The sequence below is a fragment of the Muntiacus reevesi genome, chromosome X, assembly GCF_963930625.1.
Source record: "Muntiacus reevesi chromosome X, mMunRee1.1, whole genome shotgun sequence".
Taxonomy (NCBI): Eukaryota; Metazoa; Chordata; class Mammalia; order Artiodactyla; family Cervidae; genus Muntiacus; species Muntiacus reevesi.
Genome location: NC_089271.1, coordinates 134,726,493 through 134,752,614, shown reverse-complemented (window position 1 = coordinate 134,752,614; position 26,122 = coordinate 134,726,493). Strand labels below are relative to the sequence as shown.

The 26,122-nt window shown below is 38.7% G+C and overlaps 1 protein-coding gene across 1 annotated transcript; it reads left to right on the top strand.

Annotated features, from left to right (window-relative positions):
* LOC136153580 (plastin-3-like) lies at positions 1 to 24,091 on the top strand. The gene is made up of 5 exons (XM_065915542.1): positions 1 to 207; positions 6,887 to 6,977; positions 21,322 to 21,445; positions 21,660 to 21,784; positions 23,219 to 24,091. The coding sequence occupies exons 1-5, from the start codon at positions 195 to 197 to the stop codon at positions 23,349 to 23,351; spliced, it is 486 nt and encodes a 161-aa protein (XP_065771614.1). The 5' UTR covers positions 1 to 194; the 3' UTR covers positions 23,352 to 24,091.
* The last annotated feature ends 2,031 nt before the right edge of the window (positions 24,092 to 26,122 follow it).

Here is a 26,122-nt window from a genome sequence, read left to right as displayed (position 1 = left end):
GAGGCGTGTGTATACCGGTGCCCCTGCGTTCGCCTGCGCGGCTTTTCAGAGTGTGCAGTTTTTCTTTGAGTTTTACCGCTTTTCCCGAAGGGGTTGAATAGCTGCCTTGGTTAGTGGCGAGGTTCGGCACAGTCAGTGGCTGTGCAGGGTGACGGTGTTTCAGTCTTACTTAGCTCTCACTCAGTCTGGATCATATGGCAACGTGTAGTAAGTCGCACAGATGCATGTAATTCATGACCAGGGAGAGGTCTCTGGGCTTGTTTCGCGTCTCTCCCTGGAGAGTAACCTGTGTCAGGGAGCTTGGGGTTGTGTATGGCTACATATGACATCACAAATGCTGTTTGGGGTGCATTTGATCTCTCTGAGACATTGGCTAGGATTGTGGGTGATGGGATATTTGATCTGAGTGGATTTTGCGAGTCATAGTCCAAAGCCTCTAGGATATGTGTGCCTGTATGCCGGGATGTGCATTTTTGGAGCTTTCGCTCATTTGAGTCCCTGGGTGCGAGATCTCTGTGTAGGCGTCTGTGGCCCAGAATGTGAGATCTCTGAGCTTTTGATTCTGGGTCCCAAGTTGCGATGGCTCTGAGCTGCTTTGAGGAGGGATTTGTCTTAAGGTGTAAACTGTCAGCTGCTTGGGGTCTGTGCACAGGGTGCAGATTTTCCATTTGTCTGGGGAGTTTTATCTTAAGGTTGTATGATGTACTGAGTTACTCAAAGTTCTATCTTTCTGCATAGGGGTTTCTGTATTAGGTTAGTAAGTGTCCGGAGTGGTTCGGAAGTCAGTCTCCGTGATGTGAAGTATCTGTGCAATTCTCATTTGTTTCTGTCTTGAAGACCTTGGTCTGTTTTGAGGCTCTTTGTCGCAGTGCGTTTGTTTTCTGTCGTGTTTGAGGATCTGAGACTCGAGTTGTGAGCTCTCTGTGCAAATACTCAGTGACCTGTTTTTTGTGTCTCTGGGTATCTACCTGAGCTATTTGGAGTCATTGTGTTAGAAATAAAGCCTCTTGTGTTCTTGGCTGTAAGGTCTCTGTCCAGGAACGGAGGAGTTGGAAGCTGGCAGATGTGATTCCGAAGCCTGGAACCTGACATGCTGTGTGTTGTTGAGCGTGTCACTCATCTCCTGGAATCTCAGTATGTACGATAATTAATACAGTGGGGCCAGTGTCCGCCTTGGAGGGTACCTCTGCATGTTAGCAGTGTGTGTAAAGGGTCTGGCTCCCGACTGTCCTTCAGCAAATGTTTTCTGAGCACCTGTCACATACCAGAGCACTCTTTGAGGAGTTTGTGACTGGACAAAATGGACCAAGTCTCTCGTTTCATAGACCTGGTAGTCAGTAAGTAAATCAAGGGAGGCAGGCACTATGAAGAAAGATAATGCTAGATCAGGGGAAAGGGTGTGTGTAGGTATGATGTTATTATTTTATTCAGGATAATGAGGGAAAGTCTCCCTGAAAGATGGCAATTAAGGAGAGATATAGAGGAAGTGAGGGAGCAGGCCATGGGCTTACCTAAGGGAAGAGCATTCCTGGCAGAAGGAACATAAATGCAACAGTCCTGGCAGGGAAATCTACTTGTGCTTCTGAATGTCAAGGAGTTCTGTGATGCTCTGGGTTTGGCATGTTTCAGTGGGTTTAGCACTCATTGAAAAGGGTCTGGTGCTGCTGTCTCTGCTTCTCCCACAATTTGTGGTCATCCGCATTTCACAGATGAAGGACTCAAGGCTGCAACATGTGCCCTGCACCTTCTCTCCTAGCTATACCTGAAATTAGGAGTTAAACTTTCTGGTCCATGATGAGAGACAGAGAGCTTGAATGTACCAGCTGCAGGGATGACAGCATCCATGCTGAATGTCAGTCAACTAGCGGATATCAGTTATAATGTGGGAATTGTGCCTCATAATGTTTCTACTCTTGATGGAGGGCAGGACTTAAGAAGGAGAAAGCAACTGGGGCAAAGGAGGGAGGCAGGAAGGGGAAGCTGGAGGACAACGAGAAAATAAAAACCAATGGCTTCATCACATTGCTTGGATTTGGCCCATTTTACCTTGAGTAACTGATTGTATGAGAATATAGTCACCTTTTCTCTGACCCTACCCATTTTGTCCCTCCTTTGTCTTTTGTGCCAGGTATACCACCTGGGCCTGGAGATTTCTGTAAATTTTTCAACTACAAGCTCGGTTTTTAAATAGATTATCTATTTCTTTTTTGGCTGAACTTAGTTAGTTAGTTAGTTCCTTTCTTTCACAAAAATTGCCAGATGTAGTTATGTAGAATTATTCACAAAATCCTTTTAATTTCTGTGGGATCTGAAATCTATTTTACTCCCAATATTGGGAGGTGTTGTCTTTAGATATCTTGCTTTTTTTTGGTCTATATGAGTAGCAGTTTATGAATTTGTATTGATCTTTTGAAAGAATCAGTTTTGGGTTTTGTTGATCATTTCTATTTATTTTTCTCATATCTGTTCTGATCACTATTTCCCTTATTTTGCTGACAGTTTCACTACTAAAGAGGTTTAATAAAGTTCCTGAGAGTTTCCCAAGCATAGTGAAAAACAACAGATTCTAGGGCACTATTGTAGCTGCAGTGAGCTGCATTTTTTTTTTTTTTAAGAATTCCTCAGTTTTGATTGACACAGAAAACTTGTCTAGGCACTATGAGAGCAGAGGAATGGTCTTATTTTGCCTCCTGCCAGGCTCTGTCTCCATTGGGAACATGTGTAGGTGACAGGGGTTTCCTGCCTTCTCTGATGCACAAACCCAAGACCCGCAGTCTAGGAGACTCACTGACATGCTGTCTGCTGTGCTGAAGAGGCTCTCAGACCATCATTTCTACAAAACATCCTAAATCCAGTCTTGCCAAGCCTCTATCAGAAAGATTTCTGAAGAAATCAGATTTCTATTTAGTGTGCATTTCTTTGATGTAAGATCTATTTGTGTTATGTGGTAGCTGTTATTCTACATATTTTGCCATAGCTGTTGGATCTTACCCTTGACAAAATAAATGCAGAGCACACTGAGTTTTCCACAATGCCTCCAGACCTGTGGCTCCCTTACTGCTGGGCGATACTGAGAAAGTTACATAGCATCTCTGTGCCTTGTTCCTCTATTAGCCACATAGAAACACTAGCTTGGAGTAAATTTAACTACTTCCTGGGGCAGTGTAGAACACTAACCATGTTAAGACATGGGAAATTTTCAGAACACTATGTGCCATATGGTATGTTCCCAGTCAATTTTAGTTGTTGTCATTACTGTGGTTAATATTATTTCTGTTCCACCTTTCCCTGGATAGTGTTCCACGGACACAGTGTCAAGACCACCTTGACTCACCACATGGACTTTGCAATATCACTTCAGCTCTTCAGGGTCTTAAGAACGGAGTGTATGAGGCCTGGGGGAAGGTTTTTTTTTTTTTTTTCTCATAATGAGTATTTGCCTCTTTTTGTGAGGATATCATGAAGTCTAAATGCAACACTGAGGTTTCATCATGTGCTCGTATGGAAAAGCTTAGTGCATATTCTCTATGAAATTACAAGTCTAATGACACCTTCATATGATCTGTATAGTGACAGGAAATAAGTGATCACTGGACAGTTATAGAATATGAGTATATAAAGTTTTAAAAACCTTATAGAGGGAAATTTAAAGGCCGAGAAACCTCATCACACAGCTATTTTTTGGGGGGGGGGTCATTCTTTTTATCGAGTCTAATTTTCCTGTATCAAATTCTGATAATCTGAATCTGATCAAGATATGAAAATATTAGTAGTTAAAGTTTCATCAGTTATGCTTTATTTCTTGCATAGTTTTCACATTGCCAATGTTAGTCTGTTTCTTATTTCTTCTGCTCATATTCATTATTTTTAATCCAAGGGTGATGGTATTGATATTTTCTGAGGTAAATTATGAGGAGATTGTCAGCCATGGTTTTGGATGGAGAGTCTGAGAATGGGGCACAGGTGCTAGAGAGCAGAGTTGGGGTGGGAAGGGAAAAGGATGGGGGCAAGGACAGGGGTAGTGAGTACAAGCAGAAAAAGGAAGTGAAGAGAGGCAAGAAAATAAGCTCACCCTTCTGAACCATGGTTAGCTCTCCATATTTACACATATAATAAAGTCTTTGAGTATTCATCACAACACTATGAGGTAAGCATTTTTAATACTATCATCCCTTTTGGCAGCTAAGGAAGCAGAAACATGAGGCGGTAAACAGGTGAATGAATTTGCCCAGTCACCTCCCTAGCAAGTGCTGAGTCAGATTGGTGCCCAGGCCAGAGAGGAACAGAGACGTGTTGTATCTGACCCCCAATCTGGAATACATTGCAGTGTCTAGTGTACTCTGGATCAAAAGGCAGATCAACATGTCCATCCACAGGAAACTTTACTGTGTATGGATCTGTGTATGGATTGAACACAGTGTCTCCTAAGTGCGTGAAAGACCATGGGGTGTCATGTCAGCATGCACACATCACAGAGAACAGTTCCTGGTCCAAATAACAGATAATTAACTCCCCTATCTCATACATTTTAAAAATGAAGAGAACAGACCTGGAAGGCAATAGACGGCATATTGTTTTTTTTTTTTTTTTCCTCTCAAGTGTGACATTCTAGATAATTTCCAAATAACCTTTTTTTTTATATTTGAAAAACATATTTATTTTTCATTGATTGACTATTATTTACAGTATTGATTTGATTTCTGTCATACATCAACTGGAATTAACTGTAGGTGTAGGTGTACATATGTCTCCTCCCTCTTTAATGCCTCCCACTTTCTGCTCATTCCCACCCCTCTAGGTTATTACAGAGCCCCCATTTGAGTTCCCTGAGTCATACAGCAAATTCCCATTGGCTATCTATTTACATATGTTAGTGTATATGCATCCATGGTACTCTCTCCATTTGTCTCACCCACTCCCTCTTTTCCCCTTCCCATGTGCATAAGTCTGTTCTCTATGTCTATGTCTCCATTGCTGCTCTGCAAACAGGTTTATCAGTAACATCCTTCTTGATTCCTTATATATGCATTAATACACGGTGTTTGTTTTTCTCATTCTAACTTACTTCACTCTGTATAATAGGCTCTGGGTTCATCCACCTCCTTAGAACTGACTCAAAGACATTCCTTTTTTTCTATGGCTGAGTAGCATTCCATTGTATATATGCACCATAGCTTCTCTGTCCATTCCTCTGTCGATGGACATCTAGCTTGCTTCCATGTCTTGGCTACTGTAAATAGTGCCGCAATGAACACTGGGGTACGTGTGTCTTTTTTGGCTTTGGTTTTTGAAGGGTATATGCCTAATAGTGTGATTGCTGGGTCTTATGTTGGCTTTAGTCCTAGTTGTTTTTTTTTTTTTTTTTTGTAATCACCATACTATCTTCCCTACTGGCTGTATCAATTTACATTCCCACCAGCGGTGTAGGAGGGTTCCCTTTTCTCCACACCCTCTCCAGCACTTGTTGTTTTTGGATTGTTTGATGATGCCCATTTTGTCTGGTGTGAGATGATATCACATTGTAGTTTTGATTTGCATTTCTCTAATAATGAGCTTCCCTGGTGCCTCAGAGAGTCTTCCTGCAGTGCGGGAGACCCGGGTTCAGTCCCTGGGTCGCGAAGATCCCCTGGAGAAGGAAATGGCAACCCACTCCAGTATTCTTGCCTGGAAAATTCCATGGACAGAGGAACCTGACAGGCTGCAGTCCATGAGGCTGCAAAGAGTTGGACACAACTGAGCGACGAACACTCTAAAAATGAGTGATAGCGAGCATCTCTTCATGTGCTTATTAGTCATCTGTATGTCTTCTTTAGAGAAATATCTGTTTAGGACTTTTTCCCACTTTTCGACTGGGTTGGTTGTTTCTCTGGAATTGACTTGTATGAGCAGTTTCTGTTTTGGAAATTAAAACTTTGTCAGTGGTTTCAGTTGCTATTATTTTCTCCCATTCTGAGGGTGGTCTTTTCACTTTGTTTATAGTTTCATTTGCTATGTAAAAACTTTTAAATTTAAATAGTGCCCACTTATTTATTTTTGTTTTTATTTCCTTTATTCTGGGAGGTTTGTCATAGAGGATCTTACTATGATTTATGTCATACAGTGTTCTGCCTATGTTTTCTTCCAAGAGTTTTATAGTTTCTGGTCTTACATTTTGGTAGTCCATTTTGAGTTTATCTTTGTGTATGATGTTAGGAAGTGTTCTAATTTCATTCTTTTGCACTTAGTTGTGCAGTTCTTCCAGCACCCCTTATTGAAAGTGATGTCTTGTTCCCACTGTATTTTCTTGCCTCCTAAGTCAAAGATAAGGTGTCCATGTGTGTGGGTTTTTCTCTGGGCTTTCTGTCTTGTTCCATTGGCCTACACTTCTGTTTTTTTGCCTGTAACGTATTGTCTTGAATATAACTTTGTAGTATAACCTGAAATCAGGTAAGTTGATTCCTCCAGCTACAGTCTTGTTTCTCAAGATTACTTGGCCTATTCAGGATCTTTTGTGTTTCCATATGAACTGTGACATTTTTTGTTCTAGTTCTATGAAAAACACCATTAGTAATTTGATTGGGATCACATTGAAGCTGAAACTCCAATACTTTGGCCACCTCATGCGAAGAGTTGACTCATTGGAAAAGACCCTAATGCTGGGAAGGATTGGGGTCAGGAGGACAAGGGGACGACAGAGGATGAGATGGCTGGATGGCATCACCGACTCGATAGACATGGGTTTGGGTAGACTCCAGGAGTTGGTGATGGACAGGGAGGCCTGGTATGCTGCGATTCGTGGGGTCACAAAGAGTCGGACACAACTGAGCAACTGAACTGAACTGCACTGAATCTGTAAATTGCATTTGGTACTATAGTCATTTTCACAATATTGATTTTTCCTACCCAGGAACCTGGAATATCTCTCCATCTGTTTATGTCATCTTTGATGTCTTTCATCAAATTATAATTTTCTGTATACAGTTCTTTTATCTCCTTAGGTAAGTTTGTTCCTAGATGTTTTATTCTTTTTGTTGCAGTGGTGAATGGAATTGATTCCTTAATTTCTCTTTCTGATTCTTCATTATTAGTATATAGCAATGCAAATGACTTCTATGTATTGATTTTGTATCCTGTGACTTTGCTAAATTCACTGATTAGCTCTAGTAATTTTCTGATAGTATCATGGTTTTCTATGTACAGCATCCCATCATCTGCAAACAGTGAGTGCTATACTTCTTTACTGATCTGGATTCCTTTTCTTTCTTTTTCTTCTCTGACTGTTGTAGCTAGGACTTCAAAAACTAGTCTGAATAATAGTGGTGAAAGTGGACACCATTGTCTTGTTTCTGATCTTAGGCGGAATGCTTTCAGTTTTTCACCTTTGAGAATAATATTTGCTATGGGCCTAATATATGTGGCCTCTACTATGTTGAGGTAGGTTCCTTCTATGCCCATTTCTTGAAGAGTTTTAATCAGGGCCAGTGCCCCCAAAGACTGAGGGGTCCACAGGTAATGATTTTAGAACCCCATACCACTTGATTTATGCTGGGTGACTCTGTTGATGATTATTCTGTCATTAAGTTAGTAAAAATATAAAGTAGAGCTAATAAGTTAATATGAATACAGAAAGTCCCAGTGTAGTCACTAAGAAAATAAAACTTAAACTATATCACTAAGGCAAGCCAAATGCTAAACTGAAAAATTTCATTTACAAATGAAGGCAATAAAGATAAAAAGAAGGACAAAAAAACATGAATTTTGAAAAAAATAAAATAGTCATAAATTGGATCATATTAATAATGATGCAAAATGCTAGGCTGGATGAAGCGCAAGCTGGAATCAAGATTGCCAGGAGAAATATCAATAACCTCAGACACACAGGTGACACCACCCTTATGGCAGAAAGCGAAGATGAACTACAGAGCCTCTTGATGAAAATGAAAGAGAAGAGTGGAAAAGCTGGCTTAAAATTCAACATTCAGAAAACTAAGATCATGACATCCGGTCCCATGACTTCATGACAAATAGATGGGGAAACAATAGAAACAGTGAGAGACTTTATTGTTATTATTATTATTTTTGCTCCAACATCACTGCAGATGGTGACTGCATCTATGAAATTAAAAGACACTTGCTCCTTGGAAGAAAAGCTATGTCCAACCTAGGCAGCATATTAAAAAGTAGAGACATTACTTTGCCAACAAACGCCCAGTCAAAGCTATGGTTTTTCCAGTAGTCATGTATGGATGTGAGAATTGGACTATAAAGAAAACTGAATGCCCAAGAATTGATGATCTTAAATGTGGTGCTGGAGAAGACTTTTGAGAGTCCCTTGGACTGCAAGGAGATCAAACCAGTCAATCCTAGAGGAAATCAGTCCTGAATATTCACTGGAAGGGCTGATGCCGAAGCTGAAACTCCAATACTTTGGCCACCTGATGCGAAGAACTGACTCATTGAAAAAGACCCAGATGATGGGAAAGATTGAAGGAGGGAGGATAAGGGGATGACAGAGGATGAAATGGTTGGAGGGCATCACTGACTCAATGGCCATGAGTTTTAGCAAGCTCTGGGAGTTGGTGATGGACAGGGAAGCCTGGAGTGCTGCAGTCTATGGGGTTTCAAAGATCAGACACAACTAATTAACTGAACTGAACTGAATAATTATGTAAATTATGAATGAATTGAACAATCTAATCAAAAAGCAAATATTCTGAGACTAGATAAAAAACAAAGATAAAACTATATGCTCTCTACAGGAGACATAATTCAGAGTCAAAGGTATACATTTTAAATGAAATGACAGAAAAACACATATAATGCAAACATCAAACAAAGAGAGAATTGGGTATACTGTACTAAGGAAAAAAAAGATTTTTATTAAAAAAAGATACTAGGGGTAAAGAAGGACATTTCATAATGATAAAAAGGGGACTCTATTAGGAAGACATAATAATTATATATGCACCTAACAAAACAACAGAAAAATGCATGGAGGAAAAAAAACTGATAGAATTGAAGAAAGAAATAGACAATTCAACAATAATTGCTATACTTTACTAATCCACTTTCAATAATGGATAGAAAGATTAGCAGAAGATCAACAATGAAATAGAGATCTTGAAGGAGAATAGAAACCAGATGGACCTAACAGATATCTATAGAGCAATTTATCCAATACAGGATATGCATTCTTCTTAAGGGTGCAGGGAACATTCTCTAGAATACCCTATATTCTAGGACATAAGACAAACCTAAATAAATATTAAAGGGCTCAAACCATATCAAATCCATCCTCTGAATATAATAAAATTGGAAAACAAAACATCTTGAGAAACAGACAAATATGTGGAAGTTAAACAGCATACTCCTAAATAATCAAAGGGTCAAAGAAAGAATCACGAGAGAAAGTAGAAATACATTTGGCTCTTCAACAGTGCGCGATTTAGGGCAACCACCTTTTCTGCAGTCAAAAATCCATATGTAACTTGTAGTTGGCCCTCTATGTGGTTCTTCCAAATCCGTGATTTCACCTCTGCAGATTCAACCAGCTGCAGATGGTGGAGTGCTGTAGAGTTTACTGTTGAAAAAAAATCTTTGTATAAGTGGACCTACACAGTTCATATGTCTGTTGTTCAAGGATCAACTTTACTTTGAGAAGAATGAAAAAGAAAACACACCACACCTATGTGAGGGGATGTAGCAAACTAAACTCAAATAGGCAGTCATAGTAAACAATTAATTCTAGAACAAAATTAATGGAATAGAGAATAGGAAAACCACAGAGATACTCAACAAATTAAAATTTGGTTATTTAGAAAGGTTAATGCTGCTGCTACTGCTGCTAAGTCGCTTCAGTCGTGTCCGACTCTGTGCGACTCCATAGACGGCAGCCCACTTGGCTCCCCGGTCCCTGGGATTCTCCAGGCAAGAACACTGGAGTGGATTGCCATTTCCTTCTCCAGTACATGAAAGTGAAGTCGTTCAGTCGTGTCCGACTCTTCGGGACCGAATGGACTCCAGCCTACCAGGCTCCTCCATCCATAGGATTTTCCAGGCAAAAGAGTACTGGGGCAGGGTGCCATTGCCTTCTCTGAGAAAGGTCAATAAATTGACACAACTTTAGCGATTTTGATCAAGGGAGGAAGAAGACTCAAATTACTAAAATTAAGAATAAAAAGGAAAAATTGCTACGAACTTTAGAGAAATAAATATAATTGTAAAGGAATACCATGATGCTAGTTAGAAAATTTAGATGAAATGGACAAATTTCTGAAAATACACAAATGACTGAAATTGACTCAAGAAGAAAATGAAAATCTGAATAGCAAGAGATAGAATTAGTCATTTTTAAACTTTTTGCCCAGCCCACCTCACAAAAGTCCCCCCTTACCCTACCTAGATCCCTATAGCCTTGCTGCTGAACTCTGCCAAATATTTAAACCAAAAAATCATGCTAATTCTCCACACATACATTCTAAATGTGTCCATAGAAGTGGAAAGAAACATTTCCCAACTCATTCTTTGAGGCAGTATTACTCTGATGACAAAACTAGAGGTCAGTTATTTTGTAGAATTCTCCGCAATTTTGCTCCATCCAGTATTTGCTCATGACAAATTTCATGTTTTGCATCTTTGACAGGAAAATGACAGAAGTGATACTGTGTTCATATAATCTCATTCTATCAGGTGGTTCATGATTTCAGTGTGTCCCAATATTGATGATATTCACTTGGGTCACTTGATTAAAGTGGTTGCTGACAAGATTTTCCACTGTCAAGTTACTCTCCCCTATCTTATATTTTAAAAATTTTTTGTATTTTAAAGTATTTTTTTTTAATTTTTTTTATTAGTTGGAGGCTAATTACTTCACAATATTTCAGTGGGTTTTGTCATACATTGACATGAATCAGCCATAGAGTTACACGTATTCCCCATCCCGATCCCCCCTCCCACCTCCCTCTCCACCCGACTCCTCTGGGTCCTCCCAGTGCACCAGGCCTGAGCACTTGTCTCATGTATCCCACCTGGGCTGGTGATCTGTTTCACCATAGATAATATACATGCTGTAATTTCAAAATATCCCATCCTCACCTTCTCCCACAGAGTTCAAAAGTCTGTTCTGTATTTTCTGTGTCTCTTTTTCTGTTTTGCATATAGGGTTATCGTTACCATCTTTCTAAATTATATATATATGTGTGTTAGTATGCTGTAATGTTCTTTATCTTTCTGGCTTACTTCACTCTGTATAATGGGCTCCAGTTTCATCCATCTCATTAGAACTGATTCAAATGAATTCTTTTTAACAGCTGAGTAATATTCCATGGTGTATATGTACCACAGCTTCCTTATCCATTCATCTGCTGATGGGCATCTAGGTTGCTTCCATGTCCTGGCTACTATAAACAGTGCTGCAATGAACATTCGAGTGCACGTGTCTCTTATTTTATGCCTCACTAAAGTTAGATGTATTCATTTATTTGTGTCTATTTGATTAAGGCTCTCTTATTTTACTAATTGAATCAAGATCTGTCACTATTGTTAGTTACTTTGAAGTTCACATTGTTCCAGCCTCAGACAGTGGGAAACTACTTAAGCCTGGATCTGTGTCCTTTTGACATCTCCCCATCAGTCTCTGAAAAATCTGATGCTTTTGGTACAAGATATTCCAGACTCACCTTGTACTTTTCCTGTCCTATCCATGGAATTAACAATTTCTCCAAGAAGTCTCAAGTATTTTTAGTGGAAAATGAAATTTAGAATCCAATATATGAGATCTGTATGTACTCATTATTTCCCAGTTCCTCTCATTGACATAGTGTGGGAAGTGTACATGTGTGTCCATGCCTGTGTGTGTGTGTATCCTCCTGATATAGCTCAGACTCTGATATCACAAAATGCTGGATTTCCCCAACTCACGTGAATGCCTTTCTCAACATATCCAGGCTCTGACACCCTCTCCAGGTAGCCCTTATATAAACATACCCCCTCGCCCTGCTTGGGCTCTGATACTCTGCACTGGCACACCCCAATGTGCAGACACTCTCCTTGTTCCACTCAGTCTCTAACTGCCCACTCGGAGCCGGCCCACCTCCATCCATGGATGCCCTCCTCACCTTGCTTGGCCTCTGACTTTCTACACAAATCTGCCTCCTCCTTGTGGATTTCGTCTTCTCTGAACTGAGGCTTTTACTCTGCATGCCTGGCCAGCTTCCTATTTAATATCCTCCGGGCTAAACGGACTCTTGTAGCAAGCTGCTTTGCTCTGTGAATGTCTCCGAATCCCACTTTGGCACTGACCGCACATTCCATGTCCTAGTATGGACATCCTTTTTTCCTTACTCAAATTCTGACATCTCATGCTACACATGCTACACCCTATTTGAGTTCTGACTCCCCATACTAGGCTACTCTGACTGCATGGATATCCACTTCACCCCTTTTTCACTTCTAACATCTCACTCTGGCCCATTATGCCTCCATGACCCCTGTCATGGATATCTGTCTTGATTGATCTCATCTAATCGTTTGTGATGAGTTTCTCAGCAAGAGGGAGAAGGGGGAGAGAGAGGGGGTTCTTGAATTGAATTTTGAAGCATAAGTGAGCGTTGCAATCAAAGATAGATAAACCACATTTCAAGTAGGGAACTTCATATGTGAAAAATGGGGTATAGAAAAATAATTCTTCAAGTTTATATTTTTCCCCCAGAGGGTTACTACATAATGCATCAACATTAGTTGAAGAAACTTTCTTCTCCCAGTGTAAAATGACACCTTCTACCTTTATCATATTCTTAATGAGTATGTGTGTCTATGTATCTTAGTGCATTTGGGCTGCTATAACAAAATACCAGGCATAGAAGTGCTTGTGAGTAACAGAAATTTATTTCTTACAGTTCTGGAGGCTAGAGGTATAAGATCAGGGAAGTAGTATGACCAGATGAGGGTCCTTTTCTGAGTTGCAGACTTCTCTCCTATAGGACATCTCCTGCGTATGAACAAGTTCCATTCTGAGAGTTCACTTTTAAGCCCAATTTGTTCAAAAGTCCAGCAAAGTTAGCCTTAGTACCCAAATAACAGAACTGGCTGTATACTGCTGCTTTTTTAAAAATTAATTTTTTTATTGAAGGATAATTGCTTTACAGAATTTTGTTGTTTTCTGTCAAACCTCAACATGAATCAGCCATAGGTATACATATATCCCCTCCTTTTTGAACCTCCCTCCTATCTCCCTCCTCTCTAGGTTGATACAGAGACCCTGTTTGAGTTTCCTGAGCCATACAGCAAATTCCCGTTGCTTGCTACTTTACATATGGTAATGTAAGTTTCCATGTTACTATTTATATCCATATATCATCTATATCTATATTTATATCTATGTCTCTCTCTATATATATCTCCATGTATACTCTTTACTCCGTATATCTCACTCTCTCTTCCCCTCTTCCCATGTCCATAAGTCTGTTCTCAATGTCTGTTTCTCCACTGCTGCCCTGTAAATAAGTTCTTCGGTACCATTTCTCTAGATTCCATATATATGGGTTATGATAATTCTCTTTCTCTTTCTGAGTTACTTCACTCTGTATAATAGGTTCGAGGTTCATCCACCTTATTAGTGAAGTGAAATTCACTCAGTTGTGTCCAACACTGCGACCCCATGGACAATACAGTCCATGGAAACTTCTCCAGGCCAGAATACTGGAGTAGGTAGCCTTTCCTTTCTCCAGGGGATCTTCCCAACTCAGGAATCGAACTGAGGCCTCCTGTATTGCAGGCAGATTGTTTACCAGCTGAGCCACAAGGGAAGCTGATCCGCCTTATTAGAACTGACTCAACTTTTGGAACTGACTCCTTTTTATGACTGAGTAATATTCCATTGTGTATAAGCACCAGAACTCCTTTATCCATTCATGTGTTGATGGACATCTAGGTTGCTTCCATATTCTAGCTATTGTAAATAGTGCTGGAATGAACAATGGGATACATGTGTCTTTTTCAATTTTTGTTTCCTCAGGGTATATGCCTAGGAGTGGGATTGCTGGGTCATAGGGTATACTGCTCTTTTACACGTGCTTTCAGACATCCTGGGCTAGAAATCAACGTAGGGTTCTAATGTACTCTATACAGCACTGTGCTGTAAAATACACAAAAGCACAACCACTTGTAGAGGATGCAAGCATGTGACAATGTCCACCAGATACGTGAATTAACTTACGTGACTGGACATGGGAATGCAAGTTCGAATCTTTGAAATTTCAGTTTGAAGATTCCTGTGTAAGGGACTTACTGTGTTCTCACATGGCAAAAGGAGCTTTGGAGCTCTGTGAGTTCTCTTTGTAAGAGCATTAATCTCCGTTCTCATGACCTAAATATCTCCCTAAGGCCCCACCTTCTAATATCATCACACTGGACATTAGGTTTACAACATGAATTTTGGGGGGTGCCACATTCCTACAAAAGTTGTGTGTCTGTGTATTTGAGTTGATGTCTGCTTTCACTTCTTACCTCATGAGCTGTAAGTCTAACCATGTACCAGTACTAGTCGTATACCAGTACTTCTCTATGTAAGCATGTAGGCTATCCATACGCTTTAAAATCTAGTAAGGACAACCTTCATGCTCATTCATCTTCTTTTTCAGAAGTGCCCTGCCTCTTAGAACATTTTTATTTTTCCACATATATTATAGAATTAGCTTATTTCTCATACCAATCATATTAGTATTTTTGTGGAAATCTCATCATAACTTCAGAATAATTTGGGGACAATTGATATCTGTATAAAATCTTTTCATACTCCCAAAAGATACATCTTTCCATTTTATCGTGCATTTCATTTTGTTTTTCAGTAGGGTTTCAGAATTTTCTTCAAATAGCTATTGCATATTTGTTCTTAAATATATTCTTAATGTTTATCTGTTTCTAGCTATTATAAATGGTGTCTTCCATTATAAATGTAATTGGTTGTTAGTGTGTAGGAACTCTGTTCTGTATATTTTTATTTTTATCCAGCCATCTAGTTCAATTTCCTTAAAATACAGCTGTCCCTCAATATTTGTGGGAGATTGGTTCTAAGACACCACCGCCAAAGATCAAATACCCAAATCCACAGATGTTCAAGTCCCTTATAATAAGCAGCATAGCATTTTAGTATTTGCATATACACTGCACATATCCTGTCATAGACTTTAAATCATCTCTAGATTACTTATAATACCTAATACAATGTAAATGACATGTCAAAGTTGACAGCATGTGGTAAATTTGAATTTTGATCTTTGGAAATTTCTGGAACTTTTTTGAATAAATATTTTTAATCCACACTTCGTGAATCCCTGCATGCAAAACCCATGGATAGTAAAGGGTGACTGCATAGAGTACTTTTCTTTGGAGTCTCCTGTCATCAGCAAATAATGTTAATGTTGCCTCCACTGCTCTATGTTTTAAAAATAAACTTTAAAAAACCTTAGAATGATTTTACTAACAAAAAAGAGAAGATAGCTGCTTTGTATCAGAAAGCTCCAAAATATCACACATATTGTTATACACTAGAGTGCCTACTTTATGTCTAAGATTATTTTCGTATTAAGATTTTCTTAGTTTTTACCCAATGTCCTTTTTCTGATCCAGGAACCCATCCCAGATTCTACATTGTATGTAGCAGATGTCTCTTTAGGCTCTTCTTGGATGTGACAATTTCTCAGACTTCCTTTATTTTTCACAACCTTGATAGTTTTGAGGAGTATTAGTCAGGTATTTTATAAAATGTTCCTCAACTTGGATTTGTCTGATGCTTTTCTTATTAGCCTGGGACTATGGATTTTTGGAGGAGTCTTCCTTGTGGTTCAGCTGGTAAAGAATTCACCTGCATTGGGGGAGACCTGGGTTTGATCCCTCGGTTGGGAAGATCCCCCAGAGAAGGGAAGGCTACCCACTCCAGTATTCTGGCCTAGAGAATATCATGGACAGTATAGTCCATGGGGTTGCAAAGAGTCAGACATGACTGAGTGACTTTCATTTTCACTTTCACTTCACGGGTTTGTGGGGAGGAAGACTGCTGAGATGGAGTGTCCTTTTTTTAACCACATGATACAATCTACATGCCTTATCCCTGGTAATGTTGACCTTGACCACTTGGCTGAAATAGCATTTGTCAGGTTATTCCACTGTCAAGTTACTCTTTTTCTCCCTCTCCATATTGTTGTATTTTTTGGAATGAAGTCACCATGTGTAACTCATTCTTAAGGAATAGGGAGTTACACTCCACCTCCTTGAGAGCACAATTACCTAAGTCAATTATCTGAAATTCTTCTGCATGGGAAATTGGTCTATTCTCTCACATGTATTCAATCATTTATTTATATCAGTATGGACCCGTAGATATTCATTTTATACTTTGGGGTATAATCCCAAAAGATAACTTACCTAATTTGTTACGTTGCTCATTTTGTTATAGCTTTGGCCATTGGAAGCTCATTCCTGTCTTCTTTGACATACCCCTGTTACTTCAGGGCTTTTTTATTTTTTTTTAAATTTTTTAAGCACTTCCTTTTTGATACAATAAGATTCCCCCAGACTCCTCTTCTATATTTCCTCTCTGAGCCCTACAATCAATAACTTCTCCAACAAGCCTGGTTCCTTTTATTGGAAAAGAGTATTGGGAACCAAGATCTGTGCTTATTCTACATAATTGTTTCTTTCAGATTTTGGGAGTATCATTTCTCTTAAACCTTTCAGCTAAGAAGTTAAAGAAATATATGTATGTATGTTCATGTGCCATCTATATAACTGTTCAAGTATGCATGTGTAACAATATCAGGATTGTTAACCTGTACCCCTACGAGAAACAACACTATCAACTAGATTACACTGCTTTTATATTTTACTTTCAGTCTTGCAAACTCCATTCATTACCAAAGTTACTTAAGTCAGGGGATCTTAGTGAGGTGGTTTCATACATTTGTAATATAATTCCATTCTTTAGTCAAATTCTGCATTCCATTCTTGATGTCAAAGTTTTTAAAAATATACATGCATTGATTTAATGGTGTGCTGTAAGGTTCTTCCAATTTTCACAAATATGTAGTGTCACGTATTTTCCATAACATCATACAGAATAGTTTCACTGCCCTAAAACAGCCTCTATGCCTGGAGAAGGAAATGGCAACCCACTCCAATATTCTTGCCTGGGAAATCCCAGGGATTGAGGAGCTGGTGGGCTACTGTCCATGGGGTCTCAAGGAGTCAGACACGACAGCGACTGAGCACAGTCATTTTTAGGAACAGTGCAGCCACACAAAACACATCAGTGGCTTCTAGTTTGTGGCCTCTGGTTTAATATCTTACTTTCCCACTTGTCCCTCTGCTCCATAGGGGCACATGCCCATGGGCCTGCTCTGCTCAGCCCAGGGTCTGGATTCAACAAATGGAATAATGAAAATCGAAGATGGAACCACCCTCCCGGGAGAGCACCAGGTTGAGAAAGAATACACTGGCATGGAAATGGCATTCTGTCACTCCCTCTTCTTCTGTCAGTCCTCTTTTTCAATTGCCCTCTGGGAATGTCGCCATTTCCCTTTAAGCCCTACTCCCAATTGACCCCCACAAGCCTCCTTACCCTCTGCCCTGAAGTCATCACAACGACCACGTGGGTTCTGGCTGGGGCGGGGCCCATTGTGACATCACCAAGGGCCAAGCTTGGCTGGTCCTCAGTCTCCAGGTGCCAGCGCAGACCAGCACACCAGGAGCTGTTTCCTCTCGGCTCACCATGTGGTCCGTCCAATGGTTCCTGTGCTTTTCCATGGCCGTTACCTATGTGGACGGCTTAATGTTTACTTCCCTGAGAGAGACAGCCGAAGAACGCCAGCGTCAGGTGCTCTGCGGAGGACACTGTTTAATTCAGCAGAATCAACCAGAGCATGCCCAGGACTGGCTTAAGATGGTGTTACTCGGGCTTTTCTTCATTGTGCTCATGTACCTGACAGTGAAGTTGACAGGAGAGAGTGGTGAGAGTAATGTGCAGACTCCTCCTGCCTGTCAGGGTGGTTCATTTGGCTCTCTGGGACAGAAAAAGAAAAAGGCCTCCCCAGACAAGGACTATATGTTCGCTACCTTAACCCAGCTCGAGATGGACCTTGTGAAATTTGTGTCCAGGGTGCGGAATCTGAAACTTGCCGCGGCAACCTGCAGTAACCTCAGCCCTCCCAATGTTGAGGTTCCCGCAGACGCACACGATACCATTACAGTGTATGAACTCTGGTGCGAAGAAGACTCTGAATGAGTGGATTTGTGTGTCAAAGTAGGAGAGGATAAGGTGTTGACATAACTTATCCAAACTAATAAAACTCCTCTGAAGCAAAAGAAAGAAGCCTCTGATAATTTTTACTTGCTCTACAGTTTGACCTTTTCCAGAGTGTGGTATAATTATCAGCTTGCAGTGTTTAACCTTTTCCAGACTAGCTTATTTTACTTAATAACATTCATTCAGGTTTCATCCATTTCTTTTTGTGATTTTATAGTTCACTGCTTCCAATTTGTGGGTGAGAGAGAGAGAGAGTATGAATTAAGCTGTTATAAAATTCATGTGCATGTTTTTGTGTGGGCATTAACTATCAAATCATTTGCTGAACAATCTAGGAGTGTAATTGATAGATCATGTTGTAGAACAACTCTGTATATAAATGTATAATAACTCTGTAAGAAATTGCTTCCAAAGTGATTCTACCATTTTGCACTCGATTAACAACAAATGAGAGTTCCTGTTGTTCCTCACCTTTGCCAGTAACTGGTTTGTCAGAATTTTGTATTTGACCATTCCATTAAATGTAGTGGTATCTCATTGTTTTAGTTTCACCAGTCTACTCTAAAACATTATCTTATTTTCATATATCCGTTGCACCATTTCCATTGTGTTTTATTACCATCAATTCTTCAGGAGTTTTATCTTTAATCTGAGGTTTAAATAGATCTTCTGCTCAGCAAAACTTCTGCTGCTGTTTATACCATCAGTGATTACTTTGCTTAATTAGTCCTCTAATAATTTTTTCTTGAACGACTCATAACTTGAAATCATGTATAACACTGAGCACGTTTTCTTTTCCTGAGTATCGCTTTGTCCACTAATGTTGAATGCCTCGATGCAAAAGTTTATGTTCAGCATGAACTCGCTTCCCCCTTTTTTTTCAGTTTGTTTAGATTCTCTTATATACTTACTAGATGATAACCAAATCTGCATTTGTACCAGTTGCAGTTGCAGTGGTACATTTACCCTGAAGTTTTATTACAAGCAAATATGTATTTTATCAGAATCTTGACTTATTATGTGTCTTCTTCATATAGCTTTGAAAAACTACATGCTCATTATTCAAGTTTTTAATAATCTGTGCTTCTTCTCTACTAAGATTCTAATGAGTCAATATGTATTGATAGAACTAGAGAGCAATCATAAAATATGTTGGTATGGTTATTGAATAAGTTATATTTAAAAAATGACAGTAACTAAACTGTTTGCTATTGGTAACAATTAGTTTTCTCTCAGTGATTCTGTAATTTTGAAGGTCCAAATGCTCTTCGATATAATCCATAAACAGAGAAGATAAATTAGCAAGCACCTAAATGGAACATAGATTCATAGCATGTCTAATGATCAGTTTTAACTAGTTTCACCTAGAGTCTTGTAGTTCAGTTATAAACATTTTTGTTTTTCTGCAGTAAAGAGAATTTGCTAGTTCTCTTGGGGGGAAGACTATTTTGCTCAATGTTTTCCTATGCTTTTGATTTTCAAGAGAAGAGAAATCTTAAGACACTTGTCTTCTAATGTCTGGTACTGTGCCTAATGAATATTTTTTTTCTAATTAATATGTTATCATTAATAAAATGTACATTATGTTTACTTCCAACACTAATTTAAAGTGACTCATGATAGAAGACATATTTCAGTTAACTATGTTTGGGATTGACAGGTACACACTGCTGTATTTAAAATGCATAACCAACAGGGACCTATACAATAGCACAGGAAAGTCTGCTGAATACTCTGTAAGGACATAAACAGGAAAAGAATTTGAAAAAGAATAGATATATGTATAACTGAGTCACTTTGCTGTAGACATAAACTATCACAACATTGTTAACCAATTGTCTTCCAGTATAAAAATAGAATATTAAAAAAGGAAAATACTTTCACTGAAGCCAAAAATAGCAATATAAACTAAACAATGTTGAGAATGAGGCAAATGATTAGGATTAGGGCTGATTCATGTCAATGTATGACAAAACCCACTGAAATGTTGTGAAGTAATTAGCCTCCAACTAATAAAAATAAATTAAAAAGAAAGAAAGAAAGAGGAGCCTGGCAAGACCTGAATGATGGAACTCAAACCCTGACTTTAGCTTTGGTCTGGCAGCTGATAAGAAGGTATGGTACACAATTTTAACTGCTTAAGCTTCACTATCATACAGGTCTGTGATCTAGTCTTTACTGCTTCTAAGGAAATCTATCAATGGCTACACCTTTGAAATTTTTGTGTTTAGACTCTGAAGTGAGCTTAAGTAATGAATATAAGTTGGATGGTCAATGGGAAATGCCTTCTTGAAAGTGTTGCAGCAGAACTGTGAATATTTCCCTTTTTTCATAATATGCATGACACAGACTTGAGCCTCATTTTGTCTTGGTGAATAAAAACAGCAAAAATTATGAACATGTATACATTTGAGAAAGAAGATCTCTTAACTGTAGTGCTAAAAAGCAATTCATTATAACTGGGTACCAGCCAAAGCACAGCTTACTTTAAGTCGTTACCATGGGTTGGCCTAGTACAAAATGAGCCTGCAGTAGACTGGTGAACTTACTCTTCCTGCCACCAGTGTAAAAAGCAGCTCAATGGCAAGTCACTACTACTTGAAATTCTTTTTTTTTTTTCTCATATAGTGTGAATGTCTTCTTGTGAAATCTTTTCTTTAATCTCTCAAACCTAAGGAAAAGAAATGAAAGATAAAGCATCTTTCTAATATTTGTATTTTTTCTAATAAACTAGAACGGAACTTGTTCTGCTGTTTTGTTTTTTTTTTAATTAATTTTTATTGGTGTTTAGTTGCTTTACAATGTTGTGTTAGTTTCTGCTATACAGCAAAGTGAATCAGCTATGTGTATATAATATATATACATATACATATACATATATATACATATATACATATATATACATATACATAGATATATATAATATATCTCGTCTTTTTTCAGATTTCCTTCTGATTTAGATCATTACAGAGCATTGAGTAGAGTTCCCTATGCTATACAGTAGCTTCTCATTAGTTACCTGTTTCTTCTGCTGCTTCATTTAGATATACCCTCAATGCCCTGGAAGATCTTGGTGATGGTCAGAAAGCAAATGATGACATCATTGTACGCTGGGTGAACAGAACATTGAATGAAGCAGGGAAATCAACCTCCATTCAGAGTTTTAAGGTAAGAATTCCATGTTTGACTATTAAACATTATGTTTGCTATAGAAAGTATCTATAGTTTAGAAGGCTAGCCTTTGGTTTCTTTGTCAGTGAGATCATTGTGGGGTAATGACATGGTTCTTTTTTAATTCACTAGACTTTGTTTTTGACAGCTTTATATAAGTGATCGTGCATTAATTTGTACACATGGAAATTCTCAAATGTATTTACTCTAGGATAAGATGATCAGCTCCAGTTTGGCAGTTGTGGATTTGATTGACGCCATCCAGCCAGGCTGCATAAACTATGACCTTGTTAAGAGTGGCACTCTGGCAGAAGATGACAAGCACAATAATGCCAAGTAAGAGATGCTGCCTAATATCCTGATAAGGGCATAGGCAATGTAGGTAGGCAGATTTGCATTATCATTCAGGTTCTGCCACTCAAGAATGGTGTCAGCTGGGGGAAATGTCTTCTAGCCTCAGATTCCTCATCCATAAAATGGGAGCAATAATACTTATCTTGGAGATTTTGAAATGAGTAAAATACATAAGAGCCTAGCATTGTTGCACCTGACCTAGTAGGTAGGTGCTCAGTCAGCCACCGGTTTGTAGGTTATAGAAATAATGTATGTGTTAAAGCAACTTAGCTGCAAACTTAAAACAAGGGGAAAATGGGCAAAGGATAGGCATGCCTTTGATAGGGTTTTCTTTTGTTGCACTTTTTTAAAATGCTTTAAAAACTTACTGTGCATAGCCCACCTTACTACGTACATTGAGTTTATTATCTTGGTCCTTTAAGTGGGCAGGATGCTAAAGTCTCAGCTGAAACCGTGCCTTGAAATTTTCCTGCATTTTGACAATACTGAGAGGGTCTTTTCCACCTGCCTCTTCCCTTCTTCTCCAAAGACCTAGACTGTGATCTGCTTTCATGGGCAACCCATGAAAGCTTTCCTAGTATACACTGAAAATCAGCTCCCAACAGGGCTTCACAAGATAGCTAAGAAGCATTATTGCAAAACTTCATTTTGGCATCACATACTGTGTCAAATCATTTCTTCCCTCCTTGAAAAAAATATTTGCAGCATAATATGATAAAGATTTATAGAGAACTCTTCAAACTTCTTTTTCCAGAAACTTGATCATATTTAAAGATTCATGTTACAGAACACCTAGAAATGCCTTGTGTATTAATTGAGGGATGCTCTTGCAAATTTCCTCAGTTGAACTTGTCAGTTCTTAACTCCTTTCCTTTCTGGATCCTTTTCATCCCTTTCTTCAGTCACTCTGGCATGTACCATATAGACTCTGTCTCTTCCCTTGAATATTTGAAAATATTCACTGCATCTATGAAATTGTATTTTGCATCTGGCACAGTTTCCCACTGTGTCTCTAACATCTCGTTATAGCCACTGTTATCTTATTACATGCTCAATGAGTATATCAACATCTGAGTACATATACATATTTTCAACATCTGGGTATACACACACACACACACACACATATTCTGGAAAAAATGTTTTTTTTCACATCAGTGCTCCTAAATTGTTCTCATTTTACATTGTAGAAAAGGAGTGAATACATATTATCAGTCCCAAATAGTAGAGCTTAAAAATCTGGTATCACTTAAGAGTGACCTCACAAAATAAAAAACAATGAAAAATGAAGTTTGAACTCTTTCTGTAGAAGTTTTGTACCCCAGACATTGGATATATGAGAGGAAATAGAGGCCTCATGTTGTGCCCTTGACTAACCAGAATTGAACCTCAAATTTTGTTTCCTCCAAAAAATAGGTACACAGTGTCGATTGTTAGAAGAATTGGAGCCAGGGTGTATGCTCTCCCAGAAGACCTTGTGGAAGTAAAGCCCAAGATGGTCATGACTGTGTTTGCATGCTTGATGGGCAGAGGTATGAAGAGAGTGTAAAATAACCAATTTGAATAAAAAACAACCAGTACAACAATCTCTGGCTGAAGTGCTCATGACTTAAGAAACTTGGTTTCTGAAAGGACTTTTTAGTTTTAACAAGACTAAGCTCATCATGGGAGCCCTCAGGAGAAAGAGTTTTAGTAACAACAACTCCTCTTTCCCATAGTCAAGGTGGATTTCTCAGGCCCACCCGAAATGTGCCCGTAGTCAAATAATTTACTCCCTCCTCCTAGATCGCTGCCCTTGACATTTCCCATTGCTGTACGTATTTCTATGTATCTGTTTTCCTCTTAGAATGTCCGCCTCCTGGGACTTGCTTAGATGATTGAATATGAATATTATTGGTATTAGACAATAATTTGCTTTCCATCCAGTATGCTAGTTCTTATTCAAGAACTTTGGTCAGAGGGTATTTGTATATGAGTATCCTTTGCTTATCAATTGACAGAAGTAACTGACTGTGCAGAATGTAATAGAAGCTTCTCATATTCTTTTATTCTTAAAATCAGTATCTTTTTACAGTATTCTTTCTACATGATCCTTTTTTGTACATTTAAGAATATTTTGATTACATTAAATAAGACTGCTGATTTTGCTACTTTTTTTTAAGGGGTCTTCAAGTAAGTAAAAAACATACATTATAGGTAGAGGGAAATGTACCTTGAATTTCCATCTTCCCTCTCACACTAAAGCTGTAAACACTTGGTTCAACATATGCTTATTTGTTTTAAAACGTGTACCATCAAACTCTTTAGATTTAAAGTGTTGCTGTATATGACACTTTTGAGGAGAGAGTGGGCTCAGAATTTAGGAAGGATATGGTAGGCCAAGTATGCTAAGTGTATATTGCATTTTCTAATTTTACACCTAAGATAAGGAGCTGTGGTCACTAAAAAATAAACATATATGTAGGACTTAATATACTCTAATGTACTCTTGCTTTGTCAAGCTGTTTGCTATAGTTTTTTAAGATCATAATGTTACTCTAACTCTGAAAAGTGTTGTAATCTGGTAGCAATGTATTAGTTCAAATAAAGGCATTTACATAATTAATCTCTTCAGGCCTCTGTCCCTTTGTAGTATGCCTATAATGTTTGCCAGATTTTTTTCTCCAATATTCTAACTCATTTTCTGGTATACTTTCTAAAATGATGTTTGTTAAATTTATGTTTTGGAGCTGAATTACACGGATGGATAGATTAAGGTTATAATGATCAATGAGGTCAGATGGTTTTCTCCAACTTACCAAAATTTCCTTATCCGGTTTCTCCTTTTTTCTTTCTTTTCCATGTCACTCAATCTTTTCAGTGTTCAATAATGACATGATATGTGTTTGCGTGTGTGCTCAGTCACTTCAGTCTTGTCCGATTCTTTGCGATCCTACGGACTGTAACCCGCCAGGCTCCTCTGTCCAGGGGATTCTCCAGGCAAGAATACTAGAGTGGGTCGTCATTCCCTTCTCCAGGGGATCTTTCCGACACAGGGATAGAACCTGCAACTCCTGCATTGCAGGCGATTCTTTACTGCTGAGCCACCAGGGAAGCCTGTTCTATGATATACAGTAGGTCAAAACAATGGGGATCCGAACAACCAGGAAGGAGAAGTGGTTTATGACAGGTTTTCTTAGCCTCATCACTATTGACATTTTGGGTTGGATAATTCTTTGTTGGAGGTGGGAGGGAGCTGTTCTGTGCATTATTGCAGGGCATTTAGCTGTGTTCCTGGCCTCTATCCACTAGATGTCAGTAGCATACCCCCAGTGTGTAGACCAAATATGTCTCCAGAACTAGCCAAATGTTCCAAAGTGGGGGCAAAATCATCTCTAGTTGACGAACTGTTGTTTATGGTACCATTTTAACGTTTTGTGTGAATGAGTAATATGAAATGCAATCCTTTAAGGAACTACATGGTGATAACTATAAAATATTTTTTATTTATAACCCAAGAAAGACCTCTCTTAATATGATATAAACCCCAGAGACATAAAAGAAAGATAAATGTGACAATTCTGCTTTTGCAATAAATGAGAAGCAAAGTCAGAATATAGATGACTAAGAAAAAAGTTTGGTCCCATTGTCTTAGTCCATTCAGGCTGCTGTAACATGGTATCATAGACTGGGTGATTTATAAACACCAAATTTATTTCTCACAGTTAGGCAGTCTGGAAGTCCAAGATCAAGGCACTGGCAGGTTTGCTGTGTGGTGAGAGCACACTTCCTAGTTCATAGATGGCTGTCTTCTATCTGTAACCTCACATTGTGATAGGGACAAGGAATGTTTGGCGTCTCTTTAATAAGGACACTAACCCCACTCATGACTTCACCTTTATAACTTAATGTCCCACCTCCTAATACCATCACACTGGGAGATTATGTTTCAACATACGAATTTTGGAGACGCCTGAAACATTTAATCTATAGTACCCGTATGATGGATTTTCTTAACATAAGGCTAAAAGACCAGTCTCTGCAAATATTTACCAGGGTAACTGATAAGACAGGACAGTTGTATCTTATGACCTGTCTTTTACTTTGTATTTCCTATGCTTATCTACATTTGTTTCCTTCCAGGTACAAAAGTTCTCTGCAAGAAATGTCTTGAAGTGGCTTTGAAGCAAGATATTGATAAAAAGACTTATTCCATCTTTCCCTTTATTCAAAACGGGAGCTAGTCTCTTGGTTGGTTCACTGTACAGAGCCCACCATCTGTAGGAATGCACCTTTGGTTACTTAAGTGTCACATGAAACAGTTGGCCTGAACACACCGTT

Bases quoted from the DNA above. Each gene is read 5' to 3' on its own strand.
- LOC136153580 (XM_065915542.1), top strand. The intron at 6,978-21,321 runs GTAAGTTTGTTC...TGCTTCATTTAG, and splicing joins CAGTTCTTTTATCTCCTTAG to ATATACCCTCAATGCCCTGG. The intron at 21,446-21,659 runs GTAAGAATTCCA...TATTTACTCTAG, and splicing joins CCTCCATTCAGAGTTTTAAG to GATAAGATGATCAGCTCCAG.